Genomic DNA, 17,375 nt, shown 5'->3' with positions numbered 1-17,375 from the left:
GGAAGACTTCAAACAGATGGACACAGTGTCTGCGTCTATTGCTGGACTGGGCTTTGCCTCTGCTGACACATATCTAAACGAGGGTCTAAAGTAAATGATCCAAGACCCGAAGTCCCTTTCCTAGGCCTCCAGCCCAAGAATCTCTATTGCTTTAACCAGACAGGTCCCACAACAGATCCCGAAATACCAATACTCATCTGGAAGGGACTCGTGTTTCAACCCAAGTACAAAGGATGTTGTGGTTACATAAAGGCTGCACAGCCATCAAGCCAAAACCAGACCAATAAGTGAGACTCTGGCACAACGTGCCCCTACTGGTCTATCCATCAGAACAGGAGACCTGAACACATCCCACAGACCCAGCCCCTCCAAGTCGATGTTTCCATAATTGTGTAAAGCCATAGTTTCAGGAGCAAGGTCCATACAGTAATTGTTGTCATAACCCAACCCTTTCCCCCGAAAAGTGCACAGTAAGGGTAGTGTAAACTACCGACCTTGGAATGAAGGAATTAGTAAAATAGACATGAAGAACACTGATCCCCAAACAACGACACTGCAGTTTGCGACGCAAGACAAGTATTGCTCAACATATATTTGTTCCATAGTTGCTGTCATGGAGATGGACTTGATGTACATGCACTTAGGTTAAATGCAGGAAGGTGGAACCATGTTAGAGAAGATGGTACAGAATACAATAAGGTTTCTAGTGGTGGCAACCACCAGACCTGTATGCCCTCATGACCTAGACAAATGCCCTCATGACCTAGACAAAACAATGATAGATTGACTGTTGGTACCCAACATTATTGAAAGGCAACTGCCCAGTGTGATTGAAGGGCAGTACACTAGCGGGCTTTTGATGTTGATGTTGAATAGGGTTGCTAGTATGAGGTCCACAAACCTTTGGAAGGAAGTGGCCTCCGAACTTCACACAAGTGGCTTGACTTTTAGTAACAATATTCCCCAAAGTGTTATTTTTCTCTGACCTTAGCTTCTCTAGAAACCAGTTGAGGTTCAAATGACTGGAAATCAAATAGGTCCTCTGTCTGGCATAAACTTGTCAATTGGTAACGGAATTCACCCATACAAGTTTAAACTCCCATATTTGCCAACAAAAGAGTTAGTTTTGTAAGAACTTGCCTTCAGACTGGGCAATCAAATGCATTTTACTTTACCTACTAGAGTTACATTAATTTCACTTGCAGAATATCCTGTTTTGAGGCAGTTCCTATAATTGTCTTATTGAACTACCATCAATATATAAAACCCGCCCGCTTAGCTCAGTAGGTAGAGCGTCGGTCTACGGATCGCGGGGTCGCGAGTTCGATCCTCGGGCGGGGCGTGTGTTCTCCGTGACTATTTGATAAACGACATTGTGTCTGAAATCATTAGTCCTCCACCTCTGATTCATGTGGGGAAGTTGGCAGTTACTTGCGGAGAACAGGTTTGTACTGGTACAGAATCCAGGAACACTGGTTAGGTTAACTGCCCGCCGTTACATAACTGAAATACTGTTGAAAAACGGCGTTAAACCCAAAACAAACAAAACCATCAATATATACAAACCGTATTAAAGAAAGTCACAGTATTCCAGTCATGACCATTACCGGCTCCATAGTATATTTACTTAAGGATACAGTTGAGATTGACAACATGTTGGATGAAGTCTATGTTGATGAATGAATCTACTGTACATTCAAAACAAACATGCACAAGATTTCTAAATATCGTGATATGCCTGTTTCAAATTTATCATCTTTATAGAGCACTGTGTTGGGCAATGTCTGTATATATTTTAAGTATGTCACTACAATGTGCTTAAATAGCTGAATATATATATCAGTTGTTTAAAAAATGTTTGGGTGCGTAGTGTTCTCGTGAAGGTGTAATCATGGACCATGTAAATTAGGTTCTAGAATGTGTTTAGAATTGAAAGCAAAATATTTAAAACCAAAAAAAAAATCATTGTAAGTTTGCTATTTTTCAAAGATAACATGTATGTTCACAATACAGAATACATGAAAATGTATAGCTTATATGTTAGGTAACGTACGACGTAAATGTAACGTAGACTGTTTTTTTTTAAATACATGGGTTTAAAGTTAAAATGCAAAGCTATGTTAAAACATATTTTGATTGTATTGTAGATATGCTTTTTCTAAGTGCTACAATATATTTAAGGTAACAGAACACAAGATATATAGTTAGTTTGTTCGGTAACGTAAATTGTAACTTAATTTGATAGATTTATACGTGTTTTAAGTTAAACCTTCAGTTTGAAATGCAAAACTATACTGTTGAGAACAGAATTGTATTGTTGTTGGTTTTTCAACTGATAAAGTGTGTTTAAAAGAACATGAAGACATACAATATAATTTGTATGTTTGGTAACGTTAAATGTAATGTAGACTTCAATGTAAGACATCTTACAAGTTAGAGGTTTGTTGATAAATAAGTATATAGTTGTATTACATGTAACTAAAGAATGTCAATATAAAATTGATAGAACATTTTAATGAAAAACATGTTTGAAGTAGGTATGATTGAAAATTAGCATATTTTGGAAGAATGACGTTACATTTTAAGAATCACTAAAAGTATGCTTTCCCTTAACTTATACTAGCAATCTATATATCATTGTTTTTGTTGAACTTTGAACTTTTTAATAGTAACTTCAATTTTTAATTACCTGGTCATTTAAATTTGCAATAAAAACTTCATGTCAAAAATGTTGTTTTTTTTAGGGTAACTTATCTTTTTCCAATATTTTTCTTCTTTAACATCATATTTTAGATATTGAAATTTAATCAAATTGCAGCATCTAGTATACACCTTGTAATAAAGTATGCAAACTTGAAATGATTTACTAACATAATGGTACCATTTGTCTGTAAAAATTGATGAAAAAATAATTGGTTTTGAGGGTAACGTATTTTAAGGTGTTGTTACGGAGAAAAGCCCCACTCGCCAGTTGCAAACTTTATGCCAAAATGTTAACCACACATTGGAGTTTCAAAAAAATATGGTCCACAAATTTCCCCCTGGGGGGGGGGGGGGGGCGGGGGGAGCAAAACCCCTTCTGGCTCATAGTCTAATTCTTCTATGTTCAAAACAGCGCCAACCCAGTCTTCCTTGCATTTCTGTAACACTGGAAAAAGGTGAGAAATCACCTGTAACCCATTGAAGTGCACGACGCTGAACCATTTCTATTTCTGTTTGATTTGTATGGGTGCCAGATGGCAATTGCATATTCCAACTGGACGGACAAGAGTTTTGTACGCTAATGTTTTGACACTGTCGTTGGTTGTTGTAATGTTTCGTTTTATGAAGCCAAGAGTTTTATTGGCATTTAAAGATATTCTAGTGATATGTGTATTCCAATTTAAATCTGCAGTTAAGTCAATATCAAAATATTTTGCACTGGGAACTGATTCTAAAATTTGTCTATGGAGTAAATATTTGGTTTTGATGACAGCCTTGTACCTGTCTTTTAGAAGGATTAAACTCCATGTCCCACTCATTTTCCCATTTTTCTAGCTTGTTTAGATCTTCCTGGATGATTTTGCTGTCACTAGGAGAATTTATAGTAAGATAGACCACAGTATCGTCGGCAAAGAGTCGGACTTGAGACTTGATGAGGATGGGAGTTCGTTAATATAAATTAGGAAGTGCAGGCGCCAAAGGATGGAACCTTGTGGAACACCAGATGTCCCAGGTACTTCTTTGGAATAGTCGCCCTCCAGGAGTACAGATTGACTTCTGTCAAGTAGGAATGCCTCAGACCACTTGAGGATATGTGGACAGGCACCATAATCTTGAAGTTTTAGAAAAAGTTTAAAGTGACTGACCTTATCAAAAGCTTTACTGAAATCGAGCAGAATCAAGTTAGTTTGTTTACGATTGGAAATGTTGTTAATCAGCTCATCTGTTAATTCAATCAGTTGTGTCTTACAATATCTCCTGTCACGAAAGTCACGTTGGAGGTCATAATGGTATGTTTAGAAAGGTGGGCAGAGACATTGGAGGCAACTATGTGTTCTAGTTTTTACACAGTATACAAGTTAATGATATAGGCGGCTGGCAGATAATTTGCCGGGTCACTGGGGTCCCCCTTCTTGAATAGCGGGCAAACAAAAGCCCTTGTCCAGTCTGCTGGAGCAGTGATTTTGGAAGATTACCACCAGAACATCAACAATTTCATCCCGAAGTTCCTTGAGGACAATTGGACGAATACGGTCTAGTCCTGCAGCTTTGTCTGGCTTAAGGTTAGCTAGTAATTTGAGAACGCCCATTCTATCGATGGAAATTTCAGACATTATGGGATATTGGCAATGTTTAGAAGGATATAGGCCTCTAAGTTTTTGAAGGCAATTTTGTTTCAGAGAAGGTGGTTATTTGTTGGTGAATACCGATTGAAACTGGTTATTTAATAAATTTGCTTTATCTGTATTGTTTGATTTCAGGATTTCTGAAACTGGAGCTTCGAGAGGAGACACACTCTGGGAATCCTGTTTGGAGTTTTTGATAAAAGAATATAGCTTCTTTGTTGCATATCTGTTTGGAGCACCATGATCAGGGTCTTTGTTACTGGCAATGTCAAGGATATTTTCTAAATATTGAATGTGTGCGTTTTTTAATTTTGTTTTTAATGACTTTTTAGAGTGTTTTAAATTTGTTTCTTATGGCTGCGTTGGTCTTTCTTTGTCATTTTCTGATCAAGTTTGTCACGTTTATGTATGAGTTTCTTGATCTCTTTAGTAATCCATGGTAGAGCTCTTTTACACCCAACCTTCTTACTGGGAACAACCTTAGAAATACCACATTTGATTGCCTTTGTAAACCTAGCCCATATCACGTCAACAGAATGAGAATCTGAATCCTGTAAAATAAACTGTTTCGATTGGGTCATGAAGTCTCTGAAATCCTTCAATTGGTTTTTCTGTAGAGGGGTATATTTCGAGGTTTTTGTTAAAGTATGTTTGGTCTTGCATTTACAATGGTTGATATGATGTCATGGTCACCAATTCCAGGCAAGATATTTACTCTGTTGACAAATGTTGGGTTTGTGGTAAGAAAAAGATCTAGGATGTTGTCTTGTCACAGCCTGGTGTTTTCAGAAACCATTTGTGTCATATTATGGTCATTTATAATATCAAGGAATTTGTCATAAACCATGGTTGAACTAAGGCCTGGTTTGATAGACGGTGTATGATCAGGATCCCAGCTAAGCTTCGGGAAGTTGAAATCGCCAAGAATCAGCTTATTACCCTTGAGTTTATATGGCAGGCCCAGAGACTTTTCCAGTTCAAGGATGCTATGAATGCCATGTGGCATGTAATATGATGTATTAGTAACATGCAGTGGTTTGCAACCACTGACTTCTAGTTTGATCCAAACAATTTCACAGTCTAGGTAGATCTATAGAGCTTTAGCAATCTGTGTAAATTTAGGCCCGGATTCAGAAATATTTGACTGGGGGGATGGGGAAGGGGGCACAAATTAAGGCGTCACCAGCGAAGTACATAGCGCCGAGAGAGGGTAGGTACGGGGAGTGAGACATTTGTCCGTGTTTGGGGGAAGAGTGGGAGTTTTTGATATACAGGTATGAAATGGCGGCCTCTGGTGCATTTTTTGTCTTAATTTTGAGGAACTGGCGGGGTACTCCTCTCATTTTAGGGGGTCAGGGGGCTCTACCCTGGAAAATTTAGCAACACAGGTATAAAATGCTGGGCTCTAGTGAATTTTTAGGTCTAAACTTTGATGTATGGGAGGGGATATCCCTATCATTTTAGGGGGATCAGGAGGCTCTCCGCCTGTACATTTTTGAAATATGTAGGTATGAAATGGTGGCCTGTCTGGTGCATTTTGTGGTCTAAATTTTGAGGCTTTGCCCTCATTTAGGGTTGGGGTCAGGGGGTTATTTCCCTTACAAATTTGAAATATAGATCTAAGTATGAAATGGTGGTCTCTGGTGCATTTTTGGGTCTATCTATTTGGAGAAAATATTATTCCTTTGCCAAAATAGTTGGGTGCAACTTTGAGGGGTAGATTTAGACCTATAGATTCTAGGTCACTTCTCAGCCAACTGATGGGTGTGGGTGGGGTCCGGGTCTGAAATTTGATTAGAAGTTATAGATCTACTTTACCACAGAAAACGAGTAGAATTCTACATATGCAGTGATCTTTTTTGGAAATAATAAAACTACCTGTGCCTGTGAAATTGGGAAAATAATGGCAAGCTTGTTTTTCTTCATAAGTTGCTGACTTTTTTTTTTTGTCTTTTCTACTGAAATAGCCTATCTAAGACGGATGGACTAGTTCTTGGCTGATTCGTTTTCACTTTGTAACAAAATGCTGTCTGTTAATAATGCGATACAGACTTTGTGAATTTTAATTGAAAACAATCTCCATCAGAAGGGGAAATGTGAAATATATTTGGGAAATAATGATCATTTTTTTGGAAAAAATGGAAGGTTTTTTGCAAGGGGAAATAGCCCATATTCGGCACTAAAAATGGCCAAAAAAATCAGTGGTAAGGCTTCCCTTTTTAGCTGTAGATCTAGATCTAGACCGTACCAGTCATTCCAAAATAATCCCATACAACTCTCGCACGTGCGAACGCTGATTTTTAAGAAATTCGCGCGCTTTTATGACACTTTGCGCCTGCGCATGTGACTTCCTGGTACGAAGTATTCGTACTCTAACATTTCCGCAACAAATTAACCAAGCATGACTGACGGATTTATTAACTGTTCTTTTGTTGGTGTTGATGAAGTCATTTGCAATGGAACAACCTATAAGCTTCCTGAGAGCAAACTTAGCTATAATGATAAATCATTCTGGATTTATTTGGCAATTTATGTAGCTCTAGTACTTGCTGCAGGTTCGTCCTCGTATAATTTCGTACCAGATTTAGAGTACGGAGAGAGTTTCAAAGGAATTCATTTTAATGTAGATCTAAATCAAAAGTTTGCATAACACTTATAGGTGAAGACATAGTAGTCATGTTTAACAAACCATCGTAACTCAAATGCATGTGTAGCAGTCTGGAATCTGTAGAATGTCTGGGCAGGGTCACTCAATTTATCTATCTATTTTTGAAAGACCCTGGTCTGGGGAAGGTCTAGTCTCAATTTTTCAACTGCAAGCTGGAACAACTGATACGGGGACTGGAAACAGACATTTATCTTATCTGATGCTGTCGTCCAATCGAAGCGTATGCCGTAGGTTATTCTGCTATTACTCAAACACTTACGCCTTACAGTTTAACTCGTCCTTTCAGTGAAAATCTGGGAAAGCAATTGTTGAATTTTTTGTTGAAAACAAAAGTTCTGCCATGAAATTATTGCCTGCATTTGTTTTTAAATGGAAAATATCTACATTAATGTTACTTTTCGCCCTGTGAAAACGGCTAAATCTAGACTTGTCTTACACAGAGAGAAAGATGTCGTTTTTTACATGATATTTGCCTTGTTGATTCAGAGTATTTAGAATAAAAAAATTAGGACATATTTTAATGAAAATAGCAAGTCAAAACTGTAAACTGTTGCCTGAAAATATTTGTTTATGATATTGCTCTGTTCTTCACCATTTAAATGCGTGTTAAACCTAGATGATTTTCTGCAGTTTTATCTAAAAGTTCGGAATACTAAATGTAACTTCGTTGTCGGCCTTTTTAAAAAAAATATTGTTATTTTAATTTAAATACATTGTATTTTTCACACATCAGTTTTAAGATTAAATTTATTAAACTAATTTTTGGAGTTTAAACAACAATTTCGTTTGAAACATTCCCTACGTTCAAGAAGAATGTTTGTTTCTGTATGTAGAAATCTGACATTATAAACAATAATTATAATTATGGCTCTACAAGATAAAGAAAAGTGTCAGCTTTCTGTTATTTTCCATTTTTTTTAATTCAAATCCAACAAAAATCGGCCCTTTGATAAAGGTTTGAAGTTACGTGGTAAAATATTTCTTCAGGGAAGTGAACTCGAGTTAATTCATAATAATTAAGCATATCACCACATGCAGTCGCATGCTGTTTTTGCTTCAGAATCCCTTTAGATCAATCTCTGATCATCTAATTATCGCCACTTAACATGTGACTGGTAAACCCTTTGAACAATAAGTGTTATAGCTCTATGATTAACATGAGGTAATATGCTAATTACGCGCTAATCGAAAGTGGCGAAAACAAAATATCGATCGCTAATGACTGGTCGATATTTACAGGTATGGACGACAGCATAGTACAGATAAATGTATTGATTTATACGGAGTTTCTACTCCCCGTATTAGACCTTCCTGCTGCAAGGCAGACCGATTTCACAGACTGACATTTACCGAATATCTGCCTCTAACAAATGGCATTATAGTCTCCAGTATATATCAAAGAACCCTTTTGTGCACAATTTGTTGAGCTAGAGTAAGATTGGGTAAATCCCACAGACACTTGGGGGTCAGGACCTCTCCCCCCTCCCAAACCGCCCCTACCAACCATCAACCAATATATTTTCGCTTTTTAAATCAAACTGAGCACATGTCTCGATCATACAACAACTTCTGTTACCATTTCAATATGTTTAAAAAATCTCCCATATACTATCAATGCTCACAGAAGTTGTTGGATGATCAAGACATGTGCTCAGTTTGTTTTAAAAAACAAAAATATATTGACTGAGGGTTGTCAGGGGTGGCATGGGAGGGGGAGGGGTGCTGACCCCCAAGTGTCTGTGGTAAATCTGACACCTTCAGAATACCGACACCTTTGCGTTTTTCCTTCATTACTTAATTTGTGAGCAAATGCTTTAATTTATCATTCCAGGACTGATGTCTGGTTTGACCATGGGACTTCTTTCCCTTGACATGATGACTCTAAAAGTACTTCGTGATGGCGGGACACTAAAGGAGAAAAAACATGCTAGAAAAATCCTTCCGATTATTAAACGCCACCATCTTCTGTTGGTAACACTGTTGTTGGGTAATGCAGCTGCTGTGGAAGCCATGCCGATATTCTTGGACAGGATTTCTGACCCAGTAACGGCCATCTTGGTTTCTGTTACTGCTGTACTGATTTTTGGAGAGTAGGTATATTTGTCTTGTCTTCTGTAAAAACTAATGTCTGTTTTCGTTTTTAGCTCGACTATTCGAAGAATAGTCTAGCTATTCTACTCACCCTGGCGTCGGCGTCGGCGTCGGCGTCGGCGTCGGCGTCAGCGTCGGCGTCACACCTTGGTTAAGTTTTTGCATGCAAGTACATACAGCCATCAATTAAAGGCATATAGCTTTGAAATTTATTTTTTCTTTTTCTAGGTCAATAACCAACCTCTCTGGGTCAAGTCCCATAACTCTGACATGTATTTTGAGCAAATTATGCCCCCTTTTGGACTTAGAAAATTTTGGTTAAAGTTTTACATGCAAGTTACTATCTCCAAAACTAATGCAGATATTGATTTGAAACTTCACATGTGTCTTCGGGGTTATAAAACTAGTTGATAGCAGCAAGTCCCATAACTCTGACTTTCATTTTGGCCAAATTATGCCCCCTTTTGGACTTAGAAAATTCTGGTTAAAGTTTTGCGTGCAAGCACATACAGCTATTTCTAAAAGGCATATAGATTTGAAACTTATTTTTTCTTTTTCTAGATCAATTACCAACCTCATTGGGTCAAGTCCCATAACTCTGACATGTATTTTGAGCAAATTATGCCCCCTTTTAGACTTAGAAAATTTTGGTTAAAGTTTTACATGCAAGTTACTATCTCCAAAACTAATGCAGATATTGATTTGAAACTTCACATGTGTCTTCGGGGTTATAAATCTAGTTGATAGCAGCAAGTCCCATAACTCTGATCTTCATTTTGGCCAAATTATGCCCCCTTTTGGACTTAGAAAATTCTGGTTAAAGTTTTGCGTGCAAGTACATACAGCTATTTCTAAAAGGCATATAGATTTGAAACTTATTTTTTCTTTTTCTAGATCAATTACCAACCTCATTATGTCAAGACCCATAACTCTGACATGTATTTTGAGCAAATTGTGCCCCCTTTTAGACTTAGAAAATTTTGGTTAAAGTTTTACATGCAAGTTATTATCTCCAAAACTAATGCAGATATTGATTTGAAACTTCAGATGTGTCTTCGGGGTTATAAAACTAGTTGATAGCAGCAAGTCCCATAGCTCTGACCTTCATTTTGGCCAAATTATGCCCCCTTTTGGACTTAGAAAATTCTGGTTAAAGTTTTGCGTGCAAGTACATACAGCTACTTCTAAAAGGCATATAGATTTGAAACTTATTTTTTCTTTTTCTAGATCAATTACCAACCTCATTGGGTCAAGACCCATAACTCTGACATGTATTTTGAGCAAATTATGCCCCCTTTTGGACTTAGAAAATTTTGGTTAAAGTTTTACATGCAAGTTACTATCTCCAAAATAATGCAGATATTGATTTGAAACTTCACATGTGTCTTCGGGGTTATAAATCTAGTTTATAGCAGCAAGTCCCATAACTGATATGCATTTTGGTCAAATTATTCCCCCTTTTGAACTTAAAACTCTTTTGATATTTAACCTTTTTGGGTAATATTTTCCTGCTTCTGGGACAATATTTTGAATAGTCGAGCTTGGCTGTCTTACGGACAGCTCTTGTTCTTACTTCTATTTGGTGCTTACCTACAGAATATCTGTGGTTCTACCCAGGTTCCTTCCCATGCCTAAAACAATACCCACAGGGGCACCTGAGGTCTTCCTTCATCATCTTAAAAGGAAAATTTGCCATTTATAACTTAAATTATGTTGGTGTGATTTTAAATCCCAAAAGACGTTAGTCTATTTGGTTGTTTGAAATTTGTTGCCTATTTTCCATAATATTGTTAATTAATATGTAATATCCAGAACATTCAACTTTAGGCCAGTTATTCAAATTTTGATTGGACCATTCTTCCAGATTTATGTAAGATTTTAAGTTTTTTTACAGTGGAAAATGTTGGGGAAGGCTTGGTCATTCTGAAGCTCGTTTAGTCCCTTCTGACTGATTTCTGTTGTTATCATCTCACTTGGGATTTTACATATTTACTCAGTCCCGCTTAGATCAGTAAGGAGAGAGCAAATCATTGTGTCGTAAGTTTGATCCCTGGGCCAGGTTTATGTTCTCTATGTTGATTTGATAGAAGATATTGTGGCTGAAATCCTTCGTCCTTCACCTCTATGTGACAAAGTTGGCAGTTACTTGCAGAGAACAGGTTTGTACTAGTACAGAATCCGGTAACACTGGGTAGGTTAATTGCCTGCCATTACATAACTGAAATACTGTTGAAAAACAGTGTTTAACCCACAACAAACAGACAAACACTTCCTTCTGTCCAGGATGTGAAGCCATGTATGTTTTTGAGAGTCACACTTAAAGATTCAGTGTATGAAAATTCATTTCAGAGTGATACCACAGGCTGTATGTACAAGATTTGGTCTGGCTATTGGATCAACTCTAGCTCCGTAAGTCTTTACTTTCAGACAGTGTAACCTACAAATGACAAGCAATCAGATAATTTCAGTGTAATAAAGATCAGTCTTTTTTCTGGTTACCTCAGTATGTGTGAAGCACCTAAAGCTGCTATCACTGTTTTGTACATTCACTGTTTCAATCATGTTATATGATGAATTGGTCCTTTCAAAAATTTACATTTTCAAAAGTATGTAACTCTTAAAAAGTTAAGAAAATGGCATTAAAAGAGAAAAATAGAATTGTTAATATTCAGTTTTCATCAGTATATGATATACATTGATTGTGTTTATTATGATTGGAGTCCTCCTCTCAAAGAAAGGGACCAATGTTATGAAAGCAATTTTTATGTGATTATGTATTCTTATATGCTATTTTTGCAACCTTTGGCCGAAACAGAAAATTGTTTTTCAGAACAACCAGAGATTGCTGAAGTCACATATATAGATAATATGTAAGCAAGAGGAAAATACTGATTGTCATTGTATGTCCACTGCCTTAAGACACACTCAAATATTTCATACCTGTGAAAACTCTATAACAGCAATTCATTCATGAAATAAGCTATTCTTTGTTTTAAACTAAATATATGTTTAAAACACTGTGTTCTATAAGCTCAGAGACTTATATAATACTTGCAATGGTCTTTTTGGTAAAGCCTAAAGGAATCGTGTGATAATATTTTTCAAAGTTCTGACCAAGTCTTAAGGGCAAGACATAGTTACCAGTAGTTACTATTTAGATGTTGTTATGAGCTCTGAGCCTTTCAAAATGGTGTCTTAACAACATGCATATGGAAGAAGGTGTTTTAAGAGCATGTGAGTGCAGAAATTTTGCTATTAACACATATACTTTCCTGTTCAATTACCACACAGATGTGGTGATAAAAATAGCATTTTTGTGCTAAAATATGATAGTACATCTTTCATGACAGATAGTATGTCAAGCACTTGAAATAAAACAAGAATGTTGTGCACAAGAAGTAAAGAGTGTGTAATTCAAACAAAATAGTATGCATATAACAAAGAAAAATATTTATTTTATGCTTTTCAATGAAATACTGAAATTTATCGCTGAAATAAAATTGATATTTCCACTGTTTCAAACAGTGAAAATATCATTTTTATTTTTCACTGGTACGGAACTACACTTGAATGCGAAAGAATATGAATTATAAATAATGGAAAATTTCATGAAAAATATACTTCAGTAAAGACATAGATATACATTAATATTTACAGGATCATGAAGATATACGTTCCATCATTAAACAATCTAAAAGAAGTCTGGAAACGTCATAGGACTATTTGACAGTATATACACTATAGATGTCGTGACGTCATGAAATTATGACGTCATGATGCGATGCACGTGACGCTGCGCGGGTAAAATTGACATAATTTGTTTAAAACCATTGAAAATACATAAAATAAAAAGAAAATTTGTTTGTTTCAATGTAAGATTGAATTATATTTCACTCGTGAACACAATAATTTACATTTTCACTCGTGGCTACACCACTCGTGAAAATATTTAATTATAGTGTTCACTCAGTGAAATATATTTCGATCTTACACTGAAACAAACAAATATCCTCTATATATGTGTTTAGCTGTGTCCTGTGGGTGTTTATTCCACTTCTTCAATCAATCACATGCCGGACATTTTCAAGTTTTCCAATATTTATTGATGTAAGTAATACAATATGTACTTCAGTACGTCAGTCTCTTCACCATAACAAGTATTAGTTAGAAGCTGACCTGAGTGGACTTGCTTAGAAAAACAGTAAATCAGAAGTGAAACCTTTAGTACTAAGAAATTGCAGCTGGTTTCATCATGCTGAAATTTTCTCTTCATAGCCTGTATCCTATACATGTACATATAAACCTGTATAGTTTCAGTTAAACTGGTTCTATTTTCAGGCTTGTATATTTCTTGATGGCTGTATTTTTTGTCATAGCATGGCCACTGTCAAAGTTACTGGACTGTTTGCTTGGTAAAGACCATGCTACTTTCTACAGAAGAGCTCAACTAAAGGTAAATTTTATTTTATGAAAAGCCAGTTAAAAGACACTTTTGAACTCTAGTATCCAGAGCAACCCTAAATATGTAACTTACTGCCCTGCCTGAAATATTTTATATTGAAGTAATTTGTTTAAGGAATATTATATCCCAAACAGTGATTTGTTGTTGAATAAAATCAATGGAGTTCAAATGCAAAGGAATTATATCACAAGGGTGAAGCCCAAGTGGTTAATAATACAAACTTTGATGTTATTCAGGTTGATTGTAACACAATAATGATATCAAGGATAACTATCTACATCCCTAACGCTGTCCAGTAAATATTTTCCTGTTTTATGTGGTTTTCCTTTCCCGCACACTGCATTGACATTTGACCCTATTAGATAGTAGTTATGACGTACAAAATTGCGATTTTGTTGCATAATAACATACAGTTCTAGTCTTCTTTGGATAATAAAATAAATACTGACATTTTAGAATAGTAATATGCAGGTAACTTCTTATAACTATAGATATTTAAAGCATTTTCTCCAAGTGTTATAATACAGTGTCAACAATCATATAAACTGTAAAATCATTTAATTTCGTGGACATGAAATTTCGTGGTTTTGTTCCAAATGGCAATTTCGTGGGGATATAAATTCGTGGATTTCAACTTTTAAACATACAATGAATGGGAATTTTACTTGTTTGTTGTGATTAAATTTCGTGGATTGTCTCAACCACGAAATCCACGAAAATTAGTCCTCCACGAATATTAATGATTTCACAGTAGTAAATAGGTTCTATCAGGTCCTTAGCAATTTAGGGCTGTTAACGGCATTACTTATATATGTTTTTTTATGGATCTATGAAAATTTACAATTTGAAATGTTTGTTACTGGTGTGTTATTTAATGGACACTATAAAATTAAGTTCTTCACTGGAATCATATTGCTGCATGTTGTAGAGATGAGATAGTGAAGATGTTTAGGCATGGTCCCTAGGATGTAGGCATAAATGGGTCATGAGGTAATTTGATTGTAATTTAAGTGTACCCTCAATCTTCAGTCTAATATGTTGTCAAGGGTATAGAAGGTAGTTTGAAAACAAGTCTAAATGTAACCTTTCTATTGGTCATTTTATTATAATGCTCAGAAGTGGCCATTCTAGTGCCAGAATTTATAGACTGGCCTTCAAACAAGGTTTAGATATCATTAATCCTGAATAAAAACTCATGAAGCTGTGATCTACCTTTCGTTCAATACTAAAATAATTTACCAGTTTGGTTAAAAAAAACAAAGACCTGCTTATAAGACATCAAGAGGGTATACTTTTTCAGGGGCCTCTATGGTTGAGTATTAGCTGTTTGGAACTCGCTTTGGATCTAAAGTTTTTCCATATTATCTAATTAAGAAGCTATTTAATTGCCTTGCAGTTTTCCAAGATGCATGTCCTTGATTGAAATGTTTCTGGTACCTTGGGTGTTCCTGCAACAATAAAGCTCTAAACTTTGCCCTGTTATCTTGATGTGACCTACAAACAGACATGAATATTTCAGGTATTGGTTGACCTGCACGGGGAGCCAGGGGAACGTGTCCACCATCAAGAGTCGCTAACGAAAGACGAAGTTATGATCATTAAGGTAGATAATATTATATAAAACGGCTATTTTGTGGAAATATGAATTTATGGATATTAAAGACACATCTGGTTGTTTCTTTCTAATCAACAGATTGTCTTATAACTTGCCTGAATGATATAACTAGGGCACAGGATATCAGATATCAACAACAACAGGAATAAGTTTTGAGATTCTGACTTAAGGGAGACAACCGTCTTGAAAAAATGGGAAAACATTCCAATAAAGCATGAAATACACTATATATACAGTAAGACTCTGTGTTTCATTGTTGTGTCATCTAGCATTATAATATTTAAACAAATTTTTGTCACAGAAATAAATCATCATTTAAAAGAATGATTCATTTTTTGACGTCAAAAACAAAAATAAAGAACAATCAAACAGAAACTTTTCCATTCCTGTTTGTAAGAAGCTGGAAACCAGATATATAAGAGGAGACAGAAATAACCATACCTTCTGATGCTAATAATTTGCATCATATGTCAAAACCTTATTATCTTCCTTTTTTAGCTCGTCTATTCTTCGTCGAAGAATAGTCTAGCTATTCTACTCACCCTGGCGTCGGTGTCGGCATCACACCTTGGTTTAAGTTTTGCATGCAAGTACATACAGCTATCATTTAAAGGCATATAGCTTTGAAACTTAATTTTTCTTTTTCTAGGTCAATTACCAACCTCACTGGGTCAAGTTCCATAACTCTGACATGTATTTTGAGCAAATTATGCCCCCTTTTGGACTAAGAAAATCCTGGTTAAAGTTTTACATGCAAGTGACTGTCTCCAAAACTAATGCAGATATTGAATTGAAACTTCACATGTGTCTTTGGGGTTATAAAACTAGTTGATAACACAAAGTCCCATAACTGTGACCTTCATTTTGGCCAAATTATGTCCCCTTTTGGACTTAAAAAATCCTGGTTAAAGTTTTGCGTGCAAGTACATACAGCTATTACTAAAAGGCATATAGACTTGAAACTTATTTTTTCTTTTTCTAGGTCAATTACCAACCTCACTGGGTCAAGTCCCGTAACTCTGACATGTATTTTGGGAAAATTATGCCCCCTTTTGGACTGAGAAAATCCTGGTTAAAGTTTTACATGCAAGTTACTTTCTCCAAAACTAATGCAGATATTGAATTGAAACTTCACATGTGTCTTTAGGGTTATAAAACTAGTTGATACCATCAAATCGCATAACATTGACCTGCATTTTGGCAAAATTATGCCCCCTTTTGGACTTAGAAAATCCTGGTTAAAGGTTTGCATGCAAGTACATACAGCTATTACTAAAAGGCATATAGATTTAAAACTTATTTTTTCTTATTCTAGATCAATTACCAACCTCACTGGGTCAAGTCCCATAACTCTGACTTGTATTTGGAGCAAATTATGCCCCCTTTTTGAATTTTTTTTTTTAGCTCACCTGTCACATAGTGACAAGGTGAGCTTTTGTGATCACGCAGCGTCCGTCGTCCCGGCGTGCGTGCGTCCGTCTGTCCGTCCGTAAACTTTTGCTTGTGACCACTCTAGAGGCCATATATTTCACAAGATCTTCATGAAAATTGGTCAGAACGTTCACCTTGATGATATCTAGGTCAAGTTCGAAACTGGGTCACGTGCCTTCAAAAACTAGGTCAGTAGGTGAAATAATAGAAAAACCTTGTGACCTCTCTAGAGGCCATATTTTTCATGGGATCTTTATGAAAGTTGGTCTGAATGTTCATCTTGATGATATCTAGGTCAAGTTCGAAACTGGGTCACGTGCGGTCAAAAACTAGGTCAGTAGGTCTAAAAATAGAAAAACCTTGTGACCTCTCTAGAGGCCATGTATTTCATGAGATCTTCATGAAAATTGGTCAGAATGTTCACCTTGATGTTATCTAGGTCAAGATTGAAAGTGGGTCATGTGCCTTCAAAAACTAGGTCAGTAGGTCAAATAATAGAAAAACCTTGTGACCTCTCTAGAGGCCATATTTTTCATGGGATCTGTATGAAAATTGGTTTGAATGTTCATCTTGATGATATCTAGGTCAAGTTCGAAAGTGGGCCATGTGCCATCAAAAACGAGGTCAGTAGGTCAAATAATAGAAAAACCTTGTGACCTCTCTAAAGGCCATATTTTTCATGGGATCTGTATGAAAGTTGGTCTGAATGTTCATCTTGATGATATCTAGGTCAAGTTTGAAACTGGGTCATGTGCGGTCAAAAACTAGGTCAGTAGGTCA

General features: G+C 36.1%; 1 protein-coding gene across 2 annotated transcripts in view; it reads left to right on the top strand.

The window, feature by feature from the left end:
• Positions 1–6,706: 6,706 nt before the first annotated feature.
• LOC123552470 (uncharacterized) overlaps positions 6,707–17,375 on the top strand; it is a 52,222-nt gene continuing 41,553 nt past the window's right edge. For both annotated transcript variants that reach the window (XR_008370750.1, XM_045342149.2), the window contains exons 1-5: positions 6,707–6,883; positions 8,828–9,086; positions 11,437–11,496; positions 13,426–13,540; positions 15,069–15,152. Coding sequence is in view for 1 of the 2 variants with exons in the window: in XM_045342149.2 (XP_045198084.2) it covers positions 6,730–6,883; positions 8,828–9,086; positions 11,437–11,496; positions 13,426–13,540; positions 15,069–15,152 (672 nt within the window). In the remaining variant the exon portion in view is untranslated. The remainder of the gene's footprint in view (positions 6,884–8,827; positions 9,087–11,436; positions 11,497–13,425; positions 13,541–15,068; positions 15,153–17,375) is intronic.

This window comes from Mercenaria mercenaria, chromosome 4 (assembly GCF_021730395.1).
Source record: "Mercenaria mercenaria strain notata chromosome 4, MADL_Memer_1, whole genome shotgun sequence".
Taxonomy (NCBI): domain Eukaryota; kingdom Metazoa; phylum Mollusca; class Bivalvia; order Venerida; family Veneridae; genus Mercenaria; species Mercenaria mercenaria.
Note: the sequence above shows the minus strand (reverse complement) of the source record. Positions and strands in the feature narration are given on the sequence as shown.